The sequence below is a fragment of the Macaca mulatta genome, chromosome 4 (genome assembly GCF_049350105.2).
Source record: "Macaca mulatta isolate MMU2019108-1 chromosome 4, T2T-MMU8v2.0, whole genome shotgun sequence".
Taxonomy (NCBI): domain Eukaryota; kingdom Metazoa; phylum Chordata; class Mammalia; order Primates; family Cercopithecidae; genus Macaca; species Macaca mulatta.
This window is the reverse complement of record NC_133409.1, coordinates 130,027,419-130,051,084: the sequence shown is the minus strand read 5'-3', so window position 1 is coordinate 130,051,084 and position 23,666 is coordinate 130,027,419. Positions and strand designations below refer to the sequence as shown.

The 23,666-nt window shown below is 44.1% G+C and overlaps 1 protein-coding gene across 2 annotated transcripts; it reads right to left on the bottom strand.

The window, feature by feature from the left end:
- Positions 1 to 552: 552 nt before the first annotated feature.
- Positions 553 to 22,465, bottom strand: MCM3 (minichromosome maintenance complex component 3). 2 transcript variants are annotated; one of them, NM_001266671.1, is given in 17 exon segments: positions 557 to 1,308; positions 2,950 to 3,019; positions 3,496 to 3,581; positions 4,430 to 4,533; positions 5,498 to 5,638; positions 8,760 to 8,910; positions 10,311 to 10,437; positions 10,825 to 10,999; positions 13,344 to 13,552; positions 14,137 to 14,268; positions 14,600 to 14,753; positions 15,838 to 15,946; positions 16,454 to 16,692; positions 19,457 to 19,587; positions 20,061 to 20,269; positions 20,688 to 20,800; positions 22,299 to 22,465. In NM_001266671.1, coding segments are annotated over 17 exon segments (2,427 nt in total). In that variant the 5' UTR covers positions 22,377 to 22,465; the 3' UTR covers positions 557 to 1,109.
- Positions 22,466 to 23,666: the final 1,201 nt, after the last annotated feature.

Genomic DNA, 23,666 nt, shown 5'->3' with positions numbered 1-23,666 from the left:
TGTGTCTGTGGTCCCAGCTACTCGGGAGACTGAGGCAGGAGGATCACTTGAGCCCAGGAGGTCGAGGCTGTCGTGAGCTGATTGTACCACTGCACTCTAGTCTGGGAACAAAGCGAGACCCTGTTTCAAAAAAAAAGAGGATCCTCTAACAAGATCTCATTATGAGCAAGAACTCCCAGGATTTTGAGGTGTCTGACATATCAGGTATTCTATCTTTATGAAGGGTAAGTTTAGATTCAGGCAAAAAGCGCCAGGCAGAGGGGTAATTCTTTTCCTGGACTTTTACTCACTGGCCTCCCCTGGCCATTTAGCTATTTTAAATTGGCAGGGTTTGGTCTGCACTATCAATTTTGACTGATAAATGCTGGTGCTGCTGAGGAAGAAAACTGTCTCTAGAGGAGACATGACCCCCAGAGAGAGCGCACAGCAGGCTGCTGCCACCGTGTGGTAGTTTGCTGCAAATGCGGGAGCAGCAAACCCTGCACGATTGCTCTCAAGGAAAACAAAATTCAATATATGTATGAAAAACAGACTACAACTATTAAGACCGCGTGTACAAAATGGCTAAGTTTATTCAACATCTCAGATATTCATCTGGATATTGGGTTTGTTTTGTGGTACAATATATATTCGCCTTAACTGGTGCTATTGTAAAGAAAGCTCTCTTGACCAGCATGACATGCATCAGAGCTTCTCTCCACCAGTTAGAACCACCCAAAGCCTAGTCTAGACCACAGTGCTCTGCAGGAAAAAAAAAACAGCGAACAGAAAACAGTTGTGCCCCCCAAAAGTACTCAGAAGTCATGCTATTTACAGTTGGGTTTGTGTGGGATGGGAAGTAGGGCGGATGGATGAGCCAGTGCTTTTGCAATGAAGATGCAATAGTCCTTGTCCTCTCTCACTGTCTCCTCTTTCCTCACCCCATGGCAGCTTTCATGACCCATTCCCAAAGGGTCCACCGAGTCCTGACTCAGCTTCATCACCAACATTCCTCGCCTTCAGTTCAACACTGTTAGTGAGGGGAGCAGAGGCAAAGAGTTGGGTTGGGGACAGGGGGAAACACGGAAGAAACTCTCTTGGCACAACCCAAGTTCAGAGGCGAGGCCTCCTCAGATGAGGAAGATGATGCCCTCAGACACCATGACCTGATTATCATCCTGCATCTTGCTCAGAGCAGCCTGGATCTCAACTGAAGAGAAGGGCTCTTCGCTGTCCCGGTTGATGGATTCTGTGAGGCGATTCATGCCGACTGACTGCGCATGAGCTTCCCGGAACACATCCAAGAGGGCCACCTTGAATGCCTTCAACCTGCCCCAGACAGGAGAAAGGGGGAGAGGAGTAAACAAACCCAAATGCTCTCAGGAAAGAGCTATTCTAGGAAAAGTCATAGTGTTAATATAGTAGAGGTGTCCCCTCAATATTCTTTCTCACACACACATCTGCCTCTGATGGCAGCATTACCCTTGAGGAGCCCCCTTTAAAGTTAAACTATTATACTAGTGCGTGGAAAATTGGCATTCCCCTTGGCTGTAAAACAGTAACCTGGTCAGCATCAATGGGGGACAATTTAGCAGCACTTACTAAAGCCTTAAATGTGTATATCCTTTGGCCCAGGGAGCCCATTTCTAGGAACTCACCTTACAGCTATACTTGCATGAGTGCACACTGATAAATTTAATACTGTTTTACTGTAAACAGGGAACATCCAAATGTCTATCATCAGAGAATTTCGTTAAATAAATTTTTACCCATCCATACCATGGAAACCCTGCAGTCATTAAAAAGAATGAGATCGGCTGGGTGCTGTGGCTCACGCCTGTAATCCCAGCACTTTGGGAGGCCGAGACAGGCGGATCACGAGGTCAGGAGATCGAGACCATCCTGGCTAACACTGTGAAACCCCGTCTCTACAACAAATACAAAAAATTAGCTGGGCGCAGTGGCGGGCGCCTGTAGTCCCAGCTACCCAGGAGGCTGAGGCAGGAGAATGGCATGAACCTGGGGGGCGGAGCTTGCAGTAAGTGGAGATCACGCCACTGTACTCCAGCCTGGGCGACAGAGCGAGACACCGTCTCAAAAAAAAAAAAAAAAGAATGACATCAAACAAGCACAGTGGCTTATGCCTGTAATCCCAGCCCTTTGGTTGGGAGGCCCAGGTAGGACTCCTTGAGGCCAGGAATCCAAGACTAGCCTGGGCAACATGGGGAGACCCCGTCTCTACAAAAAGTAAAAAATAAACACTGTAAAAAGGTAAAAAAAAAAACAAAACACTGCACTCCTGTCTCAAAAAAAAAAGAGAGATCTATACAAGCTGATTCAAGAAGCATTTTAAGATACAGTTGAATGGTTGTCTCTGAGGGATAGAGTTACAATTGATTTCTTTTTTTCTAAATACTTTTCAATGTTTTTCAAATTTTCTTCAGTAAATACATGGTGCTATGTGTTTAAAGTATAAAAAGAAAAAACGTAAAACTTGCCTATGGAGTTTCTTTGGTGTTCAGTAAACAAAATTCATAGATAAAAATGTCTCCTAAAACCCTGGTGGTAAAAATTCATTTCAAAAACAAATGGCCAAAATATATCTATCCCACCAAGAAGAATCTGAGGTTACAGTAAGACGTAAGTTGTACTTGTTGTAAAACTCTTCTTCCTAACCCCACACAGACATAATTCAAATTCTTAGAGAGAGAATTATTAATAAAGCAAACGGTAAAATTTAAACAACTGAAGATTCCGGGTAAAGGACATCCAGAAGTTCTTCATGCTTTTCTCGTAACTTTTCAGTAAGTTTGAAATTAAATGAGAATATAAAATGTTAAAAGCCGCGGGTCTCCAGCTTTGTGTTTTACTGATAACCAGCAGTTTTTTTCCCACCCTCTCCAAGGGAAAAAAGTCCCTTCCTCAGTGATACAGAATTCTTGAAGGGGCAGGAGCAACATCCCTACTCACCTGGATTCACTTAACTCCACTTTCTGGGATTCCTTGGTCTCCTGTGAGTCTGCTGTCTTTGGAGTGTGTACTTCAGCGGGTTGATGTTTGTAGAGATGGGGAAGATTAGCAAGGTGAAGCCATTTCCACAAACACTAGGGAACTCATCTCCACTCCCAATCCCTCACTCAGCCTGCTGAACACTCCTATTTCCTAGGGTTCTTATGGGGCCAGGCAGAACAATTAGGACAAAGGGAAATCTTCACTGGATGATGAAGGAATTAGTGAGGCAGGAGACCCTCAAAATACATATTATGTGAAATGCTTATACCAGGTATAGCACAGCACAGTTCATCAAGGAGGTGTACACAATAGAGCAAAGCTTCTTCCAAAGCTTTTACTGTGGGTTTCCCCTGAAGCTCTCTTGGGACAAACCTCTTGGACATAGGCCCCAAACAGGGAGCCAAACAAACAAGAGTCCACAAGAAACTAAAGTGCACAGAGCAACTGGAAAAGTCCAAGAGTCACAGGAACAACCTCCTTCATCACTAAGGGGCGCTCACTCACCTTGAGGCATTTCCTCCTCTGTGTCACTGAAGTCATAGGGGTCGTATGAATCCCCATCTTTGGCATCTGGCTGGCGAGTCTTCCTTCTAAAATACCCAGGGCAGTTAAGAGAGAGAGAAAGTTTGGAGACAGAAAGGCAAGGGAGCCCCATGTTGTGCTTCTAACTATGGAGAAAAGGAAACAGAACCACTAAGTCAAAGTGAAGCACTAGGCTTAGGCCTTTGCAAACTGCTGCTTGTTCTAAACACGACCAAGTCCCCAGACTAGAACACAAACAGGCGCTGCTTCCAATGCTCTTTCCCACATCACTCACCCTTATAAGTTCAACCATAAGCATGAAGGTTTTTCCCTTAGAATTTTTAAGTATATATTCAAAACCCTCAGTGGTTGGGTTGCTGTTCCTACTATTTAGCATTTCTTCAGTAGAGGGGTCAAAAGCACATGAGAAGGTCTCACTCTCTTTGTCTCTCTTTTACCCAGGTTATCTTCATCCACAAACCGTACAGGTCTAGGAACACCCTCCATGAACAACCTGACATCAATAAGCAGCGCTCATTCCACCCTCTACCCTCTACTCCTCTCCCCAGTCCCACTGGAACTTTTTTTGTTGTTTTCAGATGGGATCTCTCTCTGTCACCCAGGCTGGAGTGCAGTGGCGTGATCCCGGTTCACTGCAACCTCTGCCTCCCAGGCTCAAGCAATCCTCCGACCCCAGCCTACCGAGCAGCTGGGACCACAGGTATCCGCCACCACGCCCGGCTATTTTTCTACTTTTTGTAGAGACAGAGTTTTGCCATATTTTCCAGGCTGGTCTCAAACTCCTGGACTCAAGTGACCCACCCGTCTCAGCCTACCAAAGTGCTGGGATTACAAGTGTGAGCCACCAACTTTTTGGCCACCAACTTTTTAATCTCATTTGCTTGCCCCACCTTACCTCTTCCTCTTCTGCTCCTGGTCCTCTTGGCTTTTCTCCTCTTCATCTTCTGTCTCTGATTCATCCTCACTTCGCTTCTTACGTTTCTTCTCCTTCTCCAGAACCTAGGACCAAGGCAAGTGTGGGTGGGCTGGAGGGGTCACTGATGCAGGGGAACTGCATCGAGAACTCCGAGTCTCTTCTGCACCATAAGCAGGAATGACTTCCATGTTTCCAATGGTTTACCTAGCTCCTCTTATCCCTAAGTCCCAGGACCAGGGGCAGAAGTAGAGACTGCTACCCACCTTTTTAAAATGCTGGGAAGTACGTTATATGCTGTTTATATAGTAGGTACTCAATAAATGTTTACTGAATAAAGAAACAAATGTCTAGCACATAATAGTAAAGTGGAAAACAATCTATTTCCTTATAAATCAGGTGTCTAATTGAAATCCGAGACAACCCTTAACCTAGCAAAAAGTGAGGAAGACTTTATCAGACTCACAACTCAACCCCAAAACTAAAATTCACCAGACGGGGGCGGGAGTGGGCAACTAGGAAAAGGGAGTCTAAGCTTTGAGGCTTAATATCTAAAATGACAGAGATGCAATGTCACAAACAGAAATTGGGAAACAGGATGAGGCAAGTTTGAGAGTTCAACTTTAAACATGAGCTTCTGAGGTGCCAATGGGACATTTGAAGAGACTACCAAGGGGAAAGGGTACAGAGGGACAAGGAAGATTACCAAGGTAGCCCTTTTGAAAACACCTACTTTTTTTCTAAGATGCAAAGGAAGTAGGAGTACACAGAGAAGCAGCCGACTGAAAGTATAGCACATCAACTAAACCAGAATCTCTAGGAGCCCTGGAATCAGCATTTTAAAGCTTTCCATCTGATTCTCAGGTACAGTCAAGGTTGAGAATCACAGAGTGTTCCAGAGGAAAGAGTGAGGCAGACTGATCACTGGAAGACAAATACTGCTTTCTGTTGACGATCCAAATGTAGCTGTCAGTCATGGAAGGCTGGGAAGCCCATGCATCTGTAATTTATTCAGAAGAGCCTCTCATACCCTGCCATCTGAATCCTCACCTTCTTGAAGTAAGCATACTGGACCAACTCCACAGCTTCCTCTGCATCCTGCAGGTCCACAGTCTTGCTCATGCGGGCCTTCGCATGGGCTGTGGCCAGTCGAATCAGAGTTTCCAGTGTTCGGGCTGTAACTGGAGATGTCTAGGGAAGAAAAGGGAGGATTGCTTATCCCAAATCCTTTAGGCATGCCCATCAATCCTACTGCACAGAAAGGGAAATGACACTACCAGAAAAGCCCCAGGAGGCCTAAGCAGAGAATTCAGAGCTCAGTGTTCTCTATAGATACCATATAAAAATGAGAAAGATGACAACAAGGATCAAGGAAATATACCCAAGACTGTTGCAGGAAGGAGGAGCAAGTGAACAGGGAAGAAAATTAGGCATCTAACAACTGGAAAGATAAAAGACTACAGTGTAGAAAACAGAAGGGAGAAAAATCATCAGTGATTGTAGGCCAGCAATGCAGCAGGAAGTCTGCCTTTATATACATTGTCATTTCACCCTCTTAATAACTTGGAGAAGTTTTATACATGAAGGAAATGGGACTCAAAGACCTTCAAGGAGAGTTTCCAAAGTCACACTGAAGGAGGGATAGGAAAGGAGTAATCTGAGGACAAATATGTAGCTTGAGTAAACTCAGTCCAGAGAAGGAGAACTCTGACACATTCCTAACATTTGTTCCTAACAAACAAATGTTTCTCACAGGGACCGGTGAATACCAAACCGGGGTGCTTTTACCTTTTACAATGCTATTGTCTGAATGGCCTTCTTGACCTAATCAATCAGAATGAATTGGAAATGAATGAATCAGAAATCTGTGTTTGGGACTAGATATGTGTACAAGTTTCAGGTGATTCTGATGTGTCCAATCCTCTCATTTTAAGGATAAAGAAGCTGACCTGACAGGTGAAAGGATTTGTCCACAGTCCAAAAGCTAGCTGCAGAGCTGGGATCAGACATGAAACTACTTCCAGGCCGGGCGTGGTGGCTCACACCTGCAATCCTAGCACTTTGGGAGGCCAAGGCGGGCAGATCACGAGGTCAGGAGTTTGAGACCAGCCTGACCAACATGGTGAAACCCCGTCTCTATTAAAAATACAAAAAAAATTAGCCCGGTGTGGTGGCACGTGCCTGTAATCCCAGCTACTCAGGAGGCTGAGGCAGGAGAACCCAGGAGGATGAGGCAGGAGAACCCAGGAGGCAGAGGTTGCAGTGAGCCAAGATCACGCCACTGCACTCCAGCCTGGGCAACAGAGCGAGACTCCATCTCAAAAAAAAAGAAACTTCTTCTGTCACACCTTCCAGGTCTCCCATTATATGACCCATCACTGACGTATCCTGGTCCCTTCTTGTTTCAAGTTTCCTAAATTACCGTGTATATTCACAATGACATTCAAAACTAAATACATTCACATTTAAAATCATTCATTAAATTTTGTAGTAATTTAGAAAGCTACCAGAGTTTGGAAGTCATATACTCCATGACAAGTTCTAATTCCTGAACCACTTAAAAAGCTGATGAAATCCTAGCCTGCAATAGCATACCTAGAGAATCCAAATTGTCTTGGAATTCACTTACAGACCTCACACTAGGACCTCAACTAAAATAGTGTATGATGCTCAGTTCTAGGTTCAATGAGAGGGCGGGCCACACACCAGAAGTTCGCATGGGGAAAGGAACAGTTAAAAAGAAAGTAAGCTGTTTAATGAGGAAGACAGGTGATACACAACCTCCAGAAAACAAGACCAACAGCCACAGGTAAAAGTTGTGGGGAAATAGGTTTAAGCTTAACAAATATTCTAAAATTTCAAAACAGTAATGTTCTGAGCATGCTGTCACTGGGGGTATTAAAAAGTCCTGGCCAGGTGCTGTGGCTCACGCCTATAATCCCAGCAATTTGGGAGGCCGAGGTGGGCGGATCACGAGGGTCAGGAGATTGAGACCAGTCTGGCCAACACAGTGAAACCCCGTCTCTACTAAAAATTCAAAATTAGCCAGGCATGGTGGCACAGGCCTGTAGTCCCAGCTACCCGGGAGGCTGAGGCAGGAGAACAGCTGGAATCCGGAAGGCAGAGGTCGCAGTAAGCCGAGATCATGCCACTGCACTCCAGCCTGGGCAACAGAGCAAAACTCCATCTCAAAAGAGTCCCAGCAGGGATTTGAGAAGACAGAGTGGGTGAGGCTGGAGTAGATGATCTGGGATCATGTCTAATCCAAGTCTATGTCTATGTCACATAATAAGAGTTCTGGACTTGGGTCTTTCTGCCGCAAAATCCACTGCCCCTAAAAGATTTAGACAAATTTGGGCCGGGCATGGTGGCTCATGCCTGTAATCCCAGCACTTTGGGAGCCCAAGCCGGGTGGATCACCTGAGGTCGGAAGTTCAGAGCAGCCTGACCAACATGGTTTCGAAACCCAATCTCTACTAAAAATACAAAATTAGTCAGGCATGGTGGCACATGCTTGTAATCACAGCTACTCCGGAGGCTGAGGCAGGAGAATCGCTTGAACCGGGGAGGTGGAGACTGCAGTGAGCTGAGATCACGCCATTGCACTCCGGCCTAGCCAACAAGAGTGAAACTCTATCTCACAAAAAAAAAAAAAAAAAAAAAAAAAAGATTTAGACAAATTCATGGACAGCTATATTAGGTTACCAGAAATTGCTCTGAATAACCATCATGGTTGCCTGTTAGTCATTTTTTCAAAGTCCAGTCCAAATATTGTACTCTCTGGGAATCCTTCCTTGACATTCATACCCTTTCAGGGAAGTCTAAAAGAAAATTAACACTTTCTTCATCTATACTCAAATAGCCTTTCATATTCATTCCTTTGTAAGTACCACACTGAGGTAAATATTTATAAATATGCACGGATGTCTATCTACCTTTGTGCTTCCCCATCCTGGATCTGAGCTCTTTGAAAAGAGTGCTTATTAATTTTACATTGCTTGTAAGAGAGACTAGGTCACTAGTCTAGGTCACTCGACTAGGTCACTAGTCTAGGTCACTCCTATGTTGGCTGAATGAATCATAGCTTCTGGAGGCCAATGTCATTTTAACTAATGAGAGACATGTTACCTCTGGGGTCCTTATTTCATTTTCCTTTATAAAAGGAAATGATTAAAATTGTGTAACAGGAAACTCTTCAGACCAGGGAAAAAAGTCACTAAGTTAAAATGCTTTCAGAGCTCCCAGATAGCAAGGACTCCTGCCCAGCCATATACCTAAGGGATCCTAGGCCCAGGCTCCCCTAGGCACTCACCCTGGCAGTGTCCGAGCTCATGCTATCTTGGCTGCGCAGGCGTGAATACTCTTCTGCAATGTAGGTGGCCGACTCCTGTGTCAGGACAGGCTTGATGATTCTGGCCACATGGATGTACTTCTTCATGAACGCTGCACTCACCATCTTCTCCCTGGAGCCACACACAGTGAATTCCATCTCCCTGCCACACCTTACCACCTGCCTGGATTAGTGGCGTTGCCTCTCAGAAAAGCCAGGATCAAAACAGACAAAGCCTAGAACCCATTATCATAACTCCCATTTATATGGAACATATACAAGATTCTTCCACATATTTTTATTTAATTATTCCGGGTATTATTTGTGAGTTAAGTAGTTTAGATAAAAAGTTTAGGTTATTATTTGCTCTATTTTGTAGGTGGGAAAACTACAGCTCAGAGAAGCTGAAGTAGACTCAAAGTTTTCTGACTCCAAATTCTGCATTTTTAAACCAACAGCTTTGAAGATTATGCTATGCTTCTTACTGCATCATGACCAAAAATAGAGGTGTAAGATCCCACATTTCATGCTTTGAGCACCTGAACACACGTCTCCTTCACCCAAGTCTACTTACAAAGTCTCAAATGTTTCCTATCTGCTGACCCTTCATCACAAATGGCTACATGACACGTGCCATCTTTCATGTATAAGGCACGCCCACCATCAGTTAGGCATGTCATCCAAACTCTATTTTAAGAAAAGACCTGGGCCGGGCGCGGTGGCTCAAGCCTGTAATCCCAGCACTTTGGGAGGCCGAGGCGGGTGGATCACAAGGTCAGGAGATCGAGACCACAGTGAAACCCCGTCTCTACTAAAAATACAAAAAATTAGCCGGGCGCGGTGGCGGGCGCCTGTAGTCCCAGCTACTCGGGAGGCTGAGGCAGGAGAATGGCGGGAACCCGGGAGGCGGAGCTTGCAGTGAGCCGAGATCGCGCCACTGCACTCCAGCCTGGGCAACAGCGTGAGACTCCGTCTCAAAAAAAAAAAAAAAAAAAAGAAAAGACCTGAACCTGGGCTGAATCACCCAAACATTTACAAGGCAACTGGCCAGGATAAAGGATATATTGTGGGCCGGGCGCGGTGGCTCAAGCCTGTAGTCCCAGCACTTTGGGAGGCCGAGACGGGCGGATCACGAGGTCAGGAGATCGAGACCATCCTGGATAACACGGTGAAACCCCGTCTCTACTAAAAAAATACAAAAAACTAGCCGGGCGCGGTGGCAGGCGCCTGTAGTCCCAACTGCTCGGGAGGCTGAGGCAGGAGAATGGCGTAAACCCGGAAGGCGGAGCTTGCAGTGAGCTGAGATCCGGCCACTGCACTCCAGCCTGGGCGGTAGAGCGAGACTCCGTCTCAAAAAAAAAAAAAAAAAAGGATATATTGTGGACCCAGAAAAGAAAATTAGTCCACATGGTTATGACTCCAGGCATGGTTTTGATCTGGGCACATAATGCCTTAGCTAAGCTTAGACATACACATGTTCTAATATAACACAAATTTCAGTTTCCCTTGAGGCAGAGTTATGAGAATGCTTACTTTTTCTTCTTGGTCCCATGTAGAAGGTTGTCATGCTTCTCGTAAATCTGGGTGTCCTGCTGGTCTTCCTGGCTAAAGTTGGGATCATCTGTGGCCAGGATATCCACAGCACTACCCAAGGGCATAGCTGGTATACCCAAGTTAGGAGAAAGGAGAGTAATAAAGAGTTTAACCCAGGGGAAATTGCTTTTTCTATAGCACAAGAAGGGAAGACACCAAGATTCATAAAGAAAGGGCTCAAAAAGAATCAGACACATGGAACCCACAGATAAAGATGGTGGAACTGCCTGGCCCACAGAAGATGCTCAAAGTTATTCCCAGACCCAGAAATGGACAAAAGACATACCTTAGGATAACCTCCAGTAAGCGAGAAGGGGAGGTGGCTAAACAGTTGGGGGCTCTTCAACATCAACCCAGACACTGAAACACCTACCACCACCTGGGTTGGGCCTGAGAAACTACCACCTGTTTAGCCCCTTTCCATTAGTTACTCTTACTATTCTCATAGCCTCACCATCGCCATCCTGCTCCCCAGGTGCTCTGTAACGGTGCATCCGAAGGACATGGTCTGAGATCTCCCGATCCTGCTCAGGATCCATCTGATCCAGCATGATGAAGAGCAAGTCAAATCGAGACAGCAGTGAGTCCTGTAGTCCAATGTTCTCCATTGGAGTCTTATACTGGTCATACTGGGGAATGTGAGGACAACAGAAGTGGGCATGACATCAATAGGAAGAAAGAACAAGGCTGCTGCAATTCTGGGAGTGGGAATGGAAGGCTTGACCTCAAAGAGCAAAACAGACGAAAAACAGTGAAAAAGTGAAGTATTTTAAAGCCATTAAACAATGTAAATCATCTCTTCTACCTGCAACCCTTCTTTAACTGAGCTTCCTAGGAAGCCCCACATCCTACTACAGGAACCTCTAACAGGCTGAATGTAGGTCTCTAAACCAGGCCCCTCATTCCCAAACCTTATTCTGCTCCTCTCATTCCCAAGGCAGGACCTGACTGAGAGATGATCCCTTTCCCCTACCTGTCATAAAGACAGAGCAAGTTGGTTAGGCTACAAGCACTTAGAACTTTTTGGATATGAGTAGATATGAGCAAAATATCAGAAGATATGAGTAAAACCTCAACTAAAATGGTCAATGATGTACAAATCATAACATCTTAGAAACTGGCCAGGCACATCCACTCACACCTGTAATCCCAGCCCTTTGGGAGGCAGGTGGATTGCTTCAGCCAGGAATTCGAGACTAGCCTGGGCAACATGGCAAAACCCTGTACCTATAAAAATTAAAAAAGAAAAAAAAATTTGCCAGGCATGGTGGTGCACATGTAGTCCAAGCTACTCAAGACGCTGAGGTAGGAGGGTCACCTGCACCCAGGGAGGTCAAGGCTGCAGTGAGCCAGGATCACTCCACTGTACTCCAGCCTGGGTGGCAGGGTAAGACGCTGTCTCAGAAAAAAAAAAAAAAAATCAAGGGAGTTTTTCCCGGGATTCAAAAACCCCAATACTCTCTCCTTTCAATTCTGGGCCTACTGGACAGATACCTACCCATCCACATACACTTCACAATCAGAGAACATAACAACTTTTAGGTAATAATGATTCTGACCATGTTCACATTTCAGGTTCTGCCATTTTTCTTATATTTCCCAATCACTCTTGAGAATGACATAAACACACATTATCATTTATTTTACTTTATTTTACTTTTAAAGATGAGGTCTCACTATATTGCCCAGGTTGGTCTCAAACTCCTGGGCTCAAGTGATCCTCCCACCTCAGCCTCCCATAGTGCTAGGATTACAGACATGACACACTGCACCCAGCCCCATCATTAATTTTAAAACCTATGGTTTTCAACCCTAGCTACACATTAAAACTAAACCTGCAGAGCCTCTCTAAACCATAGCTACCAAGAGCTCCAACTCAGAGATTTCAATTCAGAAACTCTGAGCTGGGGACCATGCAACTGTATGTATAAAAAACACCATCGCAACAAGGCATTCCCATACACTGTAGGATTATAAACTGCCGGGACACAGCATGAGCTCTGGGCTCAAATCCTGGCTCTGCCATTTTCAAGTTTGTGGCTCTTGAACAAGTTACATAATCTTTTGTACCTCTATTTTCTCATCTGTAAAATAAAGATAACTATACATTGTGAGGTAGTTACTGATAGAATAAAAGGAGTTGGTAAATACAAAGCATTTATGAGCATTCATTAATAGAAGTATTAACATGGTACAATCTTTAAAGAGGGTAATTTTGCAATCTCTACCAAAAGAAAAATGCACGTAACTCTTAATCCAGTAATTTCATTAATAGGTATTTATACTACAGATATATTCCCAAATCTGTAACAAAACACACATAAAGGGATGGCCACTACAGCTTCATTCAAAATAGGAAGGAAAAAAAGGAAGCCACTAAATACCCATCAGATGGAGACTAGTTAAATACATCCCTATGATGGAATACTAGAAATCTATTTTTTTAAAAGGAAAAACTCACCAAACCCCAGGCACAGACAAATATGAAAGATTATATCTAGCACATCACAGTCATGATAAAAACAAAGATAAAGAGATAACTCTTAACAAGGAAATAGTGTATTTGCTGGTACATGCTTAAATTTTTGTTTCCTTAAACACTTCAAAGCTGTTACCTCTTGGCAAAGTGACAGGAGAGGGAAGCAAGTCTTTTCATTTTCATACTCTAGCTCTGTTCTGTTTAGAAATTCCTCCGCCACATGCATGTAGTCCTTTTATTTAATGGACTGCTAAATATGTTAAATGGACTGTTTAGCTATATTGTTAAAAAGTTACTTTTAAATAAGGAACTTTCCAGGGGAGTCTGCTGTGCAGGAATGGGTGAGGAACCCTGCTCTAAACAAATGATAATAACAAGAAAATGGCCTTATTTTTAGTCTTTGCCCTGGGTCACCTAGAATACACTCCTCAGCCCAGTTAGTCAGCAAAATCAAATGAAGGTGAGGACAATAGCTGGGGCCTGATTCTACTTACCCTGCCGTAGACGGGGTTGGCAGCTGCCAAAACACTGCAGCGGGCATTCAACCGAGCATGGATGCCAGCCTTGGCAATGGTCACTCGACCCTGCTCCATCACTTCGTGGATGGCTGTGCGATCCATGTCAGACATTTTGTCAAATTCATCAATGCAAACCACACCTCGGTCAGCCAGGACCATGGCCCCCGCTTCCAGACGACGATCCCCTGGGAAATGAGGAGGTAAAAATACATGCTACAGTCTAGGTTATAGGGGCCAGAAGGGAAGGATTTCAATCTCCTTCCTAGGAATCTTTCACTTTGCACATGTGAACGCGGCAACGGTGTGTTGGCTGCGAGAAACTTACAGGAAATTCTGGTGGGTCACCTTTTCAGCTTAAACCTAAATATTAATAGTATCTCTTTGTCCCACTTTGACCCCTAAGTAACTAGCTTCTCACAAATCTCCTTTATAGAGTCTCTCTTTGGCCTCATCCTCAAGTAATATCCCAACTAGGCCTCTGCCTTCTCTTCACTGGTCTCCAAATCCCTTCCTCTAGTTCATAAAATAGTACAATCTTTATTTTTATTTCCTTTCTAAAGTGCTAAGACTTTGTTTCAAATCGAAAACATTCCTGTAAATAGATGAACCAAAGACAAATAACTCACCCACCATTGCTGAATACTCAGTCCTCTATAATCTGGCCTCAACTAACCTACCAACTGTATCTTCAGAACACAAGCCAGGGCACACAAAGGATCTACGCTCAGTCTCTCTGCTGGGCCTTTGCAAAGGACCCTTATTCCCTTACCTGTTTCCTGGTCTGTGGTGACAGCAGCCGTCAGACCCACTCCCGAGGAGCCCCGGCCAGTGGTGGGGATAGCCCGGGGTGCAGTGCAAAGCACATACCGCAGAAGCTGAGACTTGGCAACCGATGGGTCTCCTGTAGGGTGGGGGCAGTGATGACACTCTAGGAAACTCCCCAGCACCCCCAGCAAGTTCTGCCTTTCTAGCACAGCTCCTGACACAACAGTCATACAGTAATTGGCTTTTAATATTATTTCCTTCGCTTTTCCCTTCACCACTCATGGAAGAATATATCATATACTATAAATCAAGAATTCCAGACATGATAAAAAAAAAAAAAAGATTCATTTTAGCCTTTTGATAGGACTGAAATACTGCTAAGTACAGAATATACAATCTTACATATTATAGGTCCCGACAACCACTACACAAGAACAACAGTCTAAAGCAAATCCCCAACATCATACCTATTAGAAGAATATTGATGTCCCCACGGATGTGGCTGCCATTTTCTAAGTCTCGCTCCACCCCTCCCAAGAGCAAGCAGAGGATTGCTTTCTTGACATAGTCATGCCCATGGATACTAGGGGCCAATGACCTGGCCAGCTGGTCAAAGATATCCTACCGGAGAAAAAACCAATGGCAAGCCTAAGTGAGATTCAATGGTACTTTGTAGAGCTCCACTTTATATACTTTGGCCTATAGAAAATACTTGAAGAGGGCCGGGCGCAGTGGCTCAGGCCTGTAATCCTAGCACTTTGGGAGGCCGAGGCAGGCAGATCACGAGGTCACGAGTTCAAAACCAGCCTGGCCAACATGGTGAAACCCCATCTCTACTTAAAAGACAAAAAACTAGCCAGGTGTGGTGGCGTGTGCCCATAATCCCAGCTACTTGGGAGGCTGAGGCAGGAGAATCACTTAAACCCAAGAGGCAGAGGTTGCAGTGAGCAGAGATCGCGCCATTGCACTCCAGCCTGGGTGACAGAGCAAGACTCCATCTCAAAAAAAAAAAAAAAGAAGAAAAAAGAAAATACTTGAAGAAACATAGAAACATGTACACTGTTCCTAATTGCAAGTTTCTTCTCTAAGACAAATCACACTATCAGGCCATTATCAGAGTAGGCACAGAGGCAGAATTTCAGAATTTCAAATTTCAAAATTTGTTTAGAGGTTTAATCTCTAAGAGAAAAAAGTATTCCCAGGTTCAAAACATTTTAGGTTTAATAAGAACATGTACTATGCTTGAACAGTAACCTTTATCATCACACATTCATATATGTAGTTCAATTCTAAATGTGGATATACATCCTATATTAAAAAGAAAAAGATAAGAAAAACAAGTTGGAGAACTAAAACAAAGAAAAAATATTTAAGTAGTAATGCATCACCAATGTCTTCAGTAATTAACAGACTTATTGGTACACTTGTAAGTTAACAGCTATCCTAATATTTCTATTAGGCTCATTTAGCAGCCCAGCAAGTAGTAGGTATTAAAATTGTTTAATAACAGAATTATTAAAGAACAAACAGCAAAAACACCCTTCATGTGTTGATTTACCCAAAAATAGAAGAAGCTAACACCAAACACTTTAGACAAAAAAATGTTTTTTGATCTTCTTCTAATCTAGTACAAAAACAGTCATGCACCAAAACACAACTCTTAGAAATCCATTCCCACCCTCAAATTTCTAAACGATGCCCAGACCTTGGATCGGGTTTTACTGAACTTCTTGATCTTGGCTATATCCTCAGCAGAGAAAGAAGGCTGAGCATCCTTGCTCATCTGCTTAACATTACAGGCAATCAGAACAGTCCTGGAACAAAGAGAATAAAGAGGAAGCCCGTTATATTCAATTTCTAACATTAGTAGCTAGTACCCCCAGCAGTAGTAAGCCTTTTTAGGCTACCAAACTAGACCAGCCAATCAGAACTGGGGAGGAGGAGGTAGGTAGTTGTTGTGAATTAAACAACTGGTTCTGTCTGTGACCCAAATATGCTGATCATGCCCCACCTCTGGAATTGACCCACAGAGCTTCAGACAGAACTGTGTATGGGGACGAAGCGTAATTAAATGAGAAACTCCCAGGAAAGCCATGAGGCTGTAATCATTGTCACCAATAACTCTCACTTTTGGCATATGATGGTAAGTATCACCAGCTTTATCTGATAGAAAAGAGGTATTGAAGGTATCCTGTCTCCCAGAAAGGTAGAGTGCTCCACCTATCAGATATAACTCTGGAATACGGCAAACTGGAGAAAGGCTATTACCAGAAATGGAACCTATCAACAGCATTACATACACTTTAGGGCAGACCCTTTACCTGAAAGTCCCAGAGGTGTAGCCTCCCTTCTTTCCAGGAAGGCAACGGTAGGTTCCCACCACCTGAACCCGGTCACCAGGCTTTGCTTTATCCACCAAGTCATCATCCAGAATGACGTCCACAGAGCGGGGGAGCTGGCCAGCTGGGGCCTTCTCTGGCATCTCCTGGATGGTGATGGTCTGGTGATCCTTGTAGACAGAAAGGCCATATTCTGTCTCAAGGGGATTGTTCTCCTCATCCTAGAAAAAGGCACACAGAGGGATAGAGTGAACTCTGTCCTGTCTTAAAAATGCCACACTCACCTGTCATGGCAAATAAGATGACTTCATAAAATTTCATTATTAAGGAACAAAAAAAGTCAAGTACCTTCCCTAGTTTTTGTGTTCCCCTCTGTTTTAGTAACAAGCATCGAATGGAAGGGGCAACCCACAGTCTGAATGGACTATGGTTATATTAACATCTAAATTAAGATTCTTACTTCCCCTCTAAAGCTGAATATATGCTTACACTCTGAAGCAGTTTTTCCACTTCTAGGTAATACCCAACAGAAACGTTCACCCAAAGCCATGCATAGCATGTATTATGTAATGCTCATAGCAGCATTATGCCTAATAGTCAAAAATTTAAAAGTATAAAAATGCCATCAATAGTGCAAGGGTTAAATAAACATGGTAGAGTCACATAAATGAATACTGTACAGCAATAAAAATGTATGAAACACACCTATACACAACATGGATAAATCTCATAAACACAATGTTGAGCATAAGAAGCCCAACACAAAAGAGTATTTAAATAAAATAGAAAAACAGCCAAAAGTAATCCATGCGGGTTAGACATCAGGATAGTGGTTACCCCTGGGTAACATGGGCCCTCAAGAGGGACTTTTGAGTGCTAATACTTCTTCATTTGGAGCTGGTTACACAGGTATACTCAGCTTGTAAAAATTCATCAAACTATACACTTATGTGAGCTTTCCTGTACGTATACTGAAGTTTTACTTCCTTCACATTTGAATTTTCTAAAAACACAGTTGTCACTCATTGAGTGTTTGCTATGTGCCAGGCACTGTGCTATTACTTCACAAAATTATCTAATTATCACAACTTTGTAAAGAAGATATTTTCACACGTCATGGACAAGGAAACCAGGAGACTAGGAGAGATTAAGTAAGTTCCCCCAGGTCACACAGTTAAGTAAGAGTCTGGACTTGACACAGGTATTAACTCCAAAGCCCACGCTCTTAAGCACCATCACAGACAATCTCCAGAAGATCTGGTCCAATGTATTTCACTTTTCAAGAAGCTTGGCCACAGTAATTAGCAGAAGAGTACTTCCCAAGTACTTCCTGAAGAAGAAATTTTAGAAAAGTGGAGACCTTAAGGTCCAAAGAAGACAACAGAATGACTTAGAGAATACAACTGGCATGAACTAAAGAGACACAGGTTGTAGTCCTTAAGGCCATCACTAACTGGGACCATAAGCAAATTGTTTAATTTCTCTGATCTCAGCATTTCATCTGGAACTACCTCCAGATGAGCTACCTCCAGATGAAATGATGCTAAAGTATGCTTAAGTTATAATTCTAAGATACTCATTCTCGTTTTTGTTTATATGTTTCATTTCTCCACCATTGTGAAGACTGATGGCGAGGACCGGGTCTTCTTTATATCCTTGTCCTCCATAGCACTTAACAGTGCTTTCAATACAGTAGTTCTCAATTAAAATTTGATGAGGGGAGGAGAGGAATTCTTTGATAGAATGAGTTCAGACATCAAGTAATCAATATTAAAATGATCTTTTGTCTCCTGAGGAAAGCCTTGCATTGTCCTCAATTCAGATCAATCTGAACACTAAGAATAAAGGAAGCATTTTCCTATGCCAGCCTTCTCCCAAACCCACAACGAAATATTTTTAAAGATTACATAACAGTCTAGCATATTTTTCTACTTTTTAAAAAGCAGATTACAAAATTATATGATTATAACGTTGTTAAAACATCTATGTAGGTGACATCTTCTTTTGACTACTCCATAATTTTCTAAAACGAACAAGTGTTTTCTTAAGAAAATAATGAGAGTTACACCTATAATCCCAGCACTTTGGGAGGCCAAGGCGGGCGGATCACGAGGTCAGGAGATTGAGACCACGGTGAAACCCCGTCTCTACTAAAAACACAAAAAATCAGCCAGGCATGGTGGCGGGCGCCTATAGTCACACCTACACAGAAGGCTGAGGCAAGGAAAATGGCGTGAACCCGGGAGGCGAAGCTTGCAGTGAGCCAAGATCACGCCACTGCACTCCAGCCTGGGTGACAGAGCGAGACTCCATCTAGAAAAAAAAAAAATAAGAGTTGTGGCTGGGCATGGTGGTTCATGTCTGTAATCTCAATACTTTGGAAGATGGAAGCAGGAGGATCACTTGAGGCCAGGATTTCAAGTCCAGCCTGGGCAACATAGCAAGACCCTGTCTCTAGAAAAAAGTGAAAAAAAAATTAGCAGACCTGGTGGCTCATGCCTATAATCCCAGGTACTCAGGAGGCTAAGGTGAGAAGATTCCTGAGTCCAGGAGTTTCAGGCTGCAGTGTTGTATAATCGCACCACTGCACTCCAGCCTGAGAGACAGAGATCCTGTCTCTTAAAAAAAAAAAAATTGTGAAGCCAGGTGCCATAGCACAAGCCCGTAATCCCAACTACTTGAGAGGATCACTTGAGCCCAGGAGTTTGCAAATTTAGTGCACCATGATTGCACCTGTGCATAGCCACGGCACTCCAACCTAGGCAACATAGGAAAACCTCATCTTTAAACATAAACAAATAAATAAATAAGAATTGTGGGATTTTCATATTAAACTCTGGCCTGCAATCAATCTTTCCTTTGGATTAATCCTTATTTTTCACCCTTTACAGAAAAAAGACTTCAGATATTACAAAACTCCTTGCCTTAAAACAGGTATCTTTGACTCCAACCTCCAAGACAGCTCAATCAGTTTATCCCCCTTACCTTGGTAGGATAGACAGAGCTGGAGGGAAAGGCCACCAGGGTGGTGAGATCAGAATAACGTCGCTCTATGGTCTTCTTAGTAGCAGGACAATAGTGGACACTGCGTACGACTTTGGGACGAACTAGAGAACCTAGGAATGGAAAATGTGCACATATAAACTCACCCAACTAGACGATGATACAAGTGGAACCCAAACCTATGCAAGCCTATGACTCCAAATACTGTGTTCTTTTCACTAGGTTATGATATTTCAATATTACCTTTTGTTCATCTTATTTATATATAGACCACCACCATATCCATGTAAAATTTTAAGTACCACCGATCCCAACTAATGAAATAGGTGGAGTTAGGGTTTGGAATGAGAGCTTGCCAGGAGTTCCAGCTCTCAGCAGAATTCATCATTCTACTAACACCTGTGATTACTCAAGGTCCCCCTAATCAATGTACGCCCTAAGCCCCTCCAAGTTTTACCACATAATTCCAGTGCTCCACCTCTTTGAAGCCACAAGCTACCCAGATCTACTTTGCCTCCCCTGCTTTCCCCACCTCCCTGTCTTATTCTATCTTCATTTCCTTAGTGGCCCCCTTTAACCCACTTACATTTAGTGACAATGCCCTCCACACAGACCACACAGCTGAGGAAGCAGGAGGTAAGAGTCCGCGGGGAGACATGCTTGGAGCCAAAGCTGCCTTCCAATCCTACGTAGAACTCCTCATACTGCTTGGCATAGGTAGCATCAATGGAGGCCACAAAATCCTTTAAGGCCCGCTGGAAGGCAACCAGCTCCTCAAAGGCATTGTTCAGAAGCCTGTACACGGGCAGGAGAAAGAAAAATTAGACAGGGCGGAATTCAAAACAATGGATCCTCAAAACAGCAGGATCATTGAATGGATCATTAAAAACAATGAGAAAATCCAGCTTCTGCTTTCTCCTGCCATCCTATAAGACTCAGTAAAATACCAGAACTAAGGACCAACTTTAATTCAACTTATCAAAGATATAAAAATCATATTCAGCTAAACATTGGAAGGAGGAGCATTTGGGAGGAAAATGCCAACCACCTACTTTTCGGAAAAAATAAAAATAATAATAGGTGCAGGTGAGCTATGAGGACTTCTAGATCAATCCTATTTCATACAAGTCCTCTCCTGAGAGGCTGTTTCAATCTGGCCAAGAGGGAAGGGAGCCATTCTCATTGAGAGCGAGTGTATCTCCTTGCCACTCACCGGTTAGCCCTCTTCTCGTTTTTCCTGCGCAGGTCATTCACATTGACAATCAGCCGGTATTGGTTGTCACTGATCAGCTCCCGAACTTTGCTCTGATAAATTCCCTGATCTTCCTGCAAAACAGCCACCACATATCACCATAGCCACAAATTCAGAAACGTTTCTAAACAGAAGTAGTTCTCACAGCCAGATAGCCACGTCAATCTCTGCAGCAGAGCTGAATCCCCAGTATGTATGTGCTCATCAATTTCTTCCTTTCATTCACTATCTTTAGATTCGAAATACATCCTAAGAGGGGACTGTAAGAATGATAATGACTTCTTCAAGGTCCATGCTGTTATTCCCATCATCATGGACGACTTTTCTGCATGCTGTAATTTCTGTCTTTAGTGGAGAATTAAAATGAGCTCGAGAAGTCTAAAAGGACAGTAAGTGCAAACTTTTAAAATGTTAAGTTGAACCTAACAATGTGAATGTTAAAGGTAACAATGCGAATAGATGGTTATGTTGTTTCACGGTAGTAATCATTTCACCACGCATATCAAAACATGTGCACTTCAAATATATACAATAAAAATGTAAATTAAACGGACTCTTAATAGTCACATTAAAATGGCTTTTCATTTAAGAATTACGTAAAAAGCCGGGCGCGGTGGCTCACGCCTGTAATCCCAGCACTTTGGGAGGCCGAGACGGGCGGATCACGAGGTCAGGAGATCGAGACCATCCTGGCTAACACGGTGAAACCCCGTCTCTACTAAAAAATACAAAAAATTAGCCGGGCGTGGTGGCGGGCGCCTGTAGTCCCAGCTACTCGGGAGGCTGAGGCAGGAGAATGGCGTGAACCCGGGAGGCGGAGCTTGCAGTGAGCTGAGATCCGGCCACTGCACTCCAGCCTGGGCGACAGAGCGAGACTCCGTCTCAAAAAAAAAAAAAAAAAAAAAAGAATTACGTAAAAAGTAGTATTTTCCCCAATCATCTCTGCAATACGGAAAGCGTTCTCATACCCCGACCTAAAGGAATAGAGAATCTCAGCTATTTGGTCACATCATCAACCCTTCAAGATAGCTTTTCAACATTCTATGGCTTTTAAGTCTTGGGTTGCACATAAAATCCCCTTGGCCTGCACACAAAATACTTTTTATCTGCATCTTAATTGGTATTGAAAAAGAATGCAGCCGAATTAGGGAGTCTTTTCCTCCTGGTAAAAAGTCAGTCCCTAAAATCTGAGCACTCTGCAACGCGGCTGGTCACTATAGCCCTAGGGCAGCCCCTCCCCCCTCCCCGAGTCTCCCCAAATCAAGAGAGAGCAGTGAAATGCAAAAGGCCGAGGTGGGCTTTGCCAATCTGCTTGCACTTAATGGGAAACTGCCGCCTTTCGCGTGCCCGGACCATCGCTTGTACTTAGGAGAAAGTTGGCTTCCTAAGAGTTCACTTATAGAACACAAACTAGCGAGTCCGGCGTTAGAAGCTACAAGATTGGGGCTGGAGACTCGGGCCCGGCAGGCTCCGCTGCAGCACACGGTATGGAGGTCTGGCGGGCCTCTCGCTTCCCGGGACGCCTCTGCAGAGGCTCCGAGCGCTAAAGCCCCGCGCCGGCGGCTCCCTCACCTCGTCGTCCAGGAAGTCCAGGTAATCTCTCTGGGCCTCGCGCAGCTCCACATCGTCCAGCACCACGGTACCCGCCATGCCCGCTGCCAAAGAACTACCTCTACCAAAGTAGCCCGAAGGTTCCCTAGATGACTCCACCCCGGCGCGAAAACTTCCGAACTTTTCCCGCCACTAAAGGTTACCTCGAGGAAGAGGCGGGGACCCTGGGAGCATATAAACATTATGATTGGCTGAGTTATCTGACGCCGGAATAGCGACTGTCCAATCAAAAACTTCTTCTTCGGGTTTCCGCTGGGCGCCGCGCGGTGGCGGGAAACGTACCATCCGGGATTCTCTGTTCCTCCCCTCCCTCCTCCTCCCGCACTGACGAGCAAACTGACCAATAGGGCTGAGAGGAGGCTCACAGAGGCTGGTCACTGGGCAGCTGGAGGGGACAGGCTGGCGATAGGGAAAGCGCTGCGTTCTGGGAGTTGTAGTGTTTTCCCACCTTTCCGGATGTTTTGCAGGATTTTCTCAAGCTGCAGAACTTTGGACCCATGCAATGACCAAATTCAGGCCGGCGGTAGGACTTTACTTGAAAGTAAATTAAACGTCAGAAGATGGTGGTTTATAACGCAGGGAGATGAAAACATTAAAGCAAATCATTTTAAAGATATATCCAAATCAGAACTGCCCTCAAGTGGCATCCTAGTGTAAAAGTGGATTTTGAGAATCTATAGGATAGAATGTGGAACTATAGTATCTTAGGGAAAGATTAGTTAAAAACCCATTTGCTGATACCGTTACCTGACGAACCCACAAAGACATCGCCGCAGAGGAGGATGAAGTGAAAAGAAAAAAGTAGGCCCGCCCCCTAGAGACTGCATCGTGTGTTATACAAATTCTGGAAACCGTTATTACTCCATCTTACTTAATAACGGGTAAATTAAAGGCTTTCTGGTCTTATAAAAAGATCACAGGATCCTTTTAAGTAACTTAGCTTACTGAATGATCAACACAAGAGGGGAAAAAGTGTTTCATGCCCCTTTGATTAAATATCAATCAGTTTGGGAGGCCGAGGCGGGCGGATCACGAGGTCAGGAGATCGAGACCATCCTGGCAAACACGGTGAAACCCCGTCTCTACTAAAAATACAAAAAAATTAGCTGGGCATGGTGTCGGGCGCCTGTAGTCCCAGCTTCTCGGGAGGCTGAGGCGGGAGAATGGCGTGAACCCGGGTGGGGGCGGAGCTTGCAGTGAGCGGAGATCACGCCACTGCCCTCCAGCCTGGGCGACAGAGCGAGACTCCGTCTCAAAAAAAAAAAAAAAAAAAAAAAATATATATATATATATATATATACACACACACACACATTAAAAAGTAACTAA

Coding starts and splice junctions, on each gene's coding strand:
- MCM3 (XM_015136467.3), bottom strand. CDS start 22,351: ATGTGGAGCTGCGCGAGGCCCAGAGAGATTACCTGGACTTCCTGGACG. Junction 19,588..20,060: donor GGAGGGCATTGTCACTAAAT/GTAAGTGGGTTA, acceptor TTCCATTCCTAG/GTTCTCTAGTTCGTCCCAAA. Junction 13,553..14,136: donor CACCACAGACCAGGAAACAG/GTAAGGGAATAA, acceptor CTCATTTCCCAG/GGGATCGTCGTCTGGAAGCG.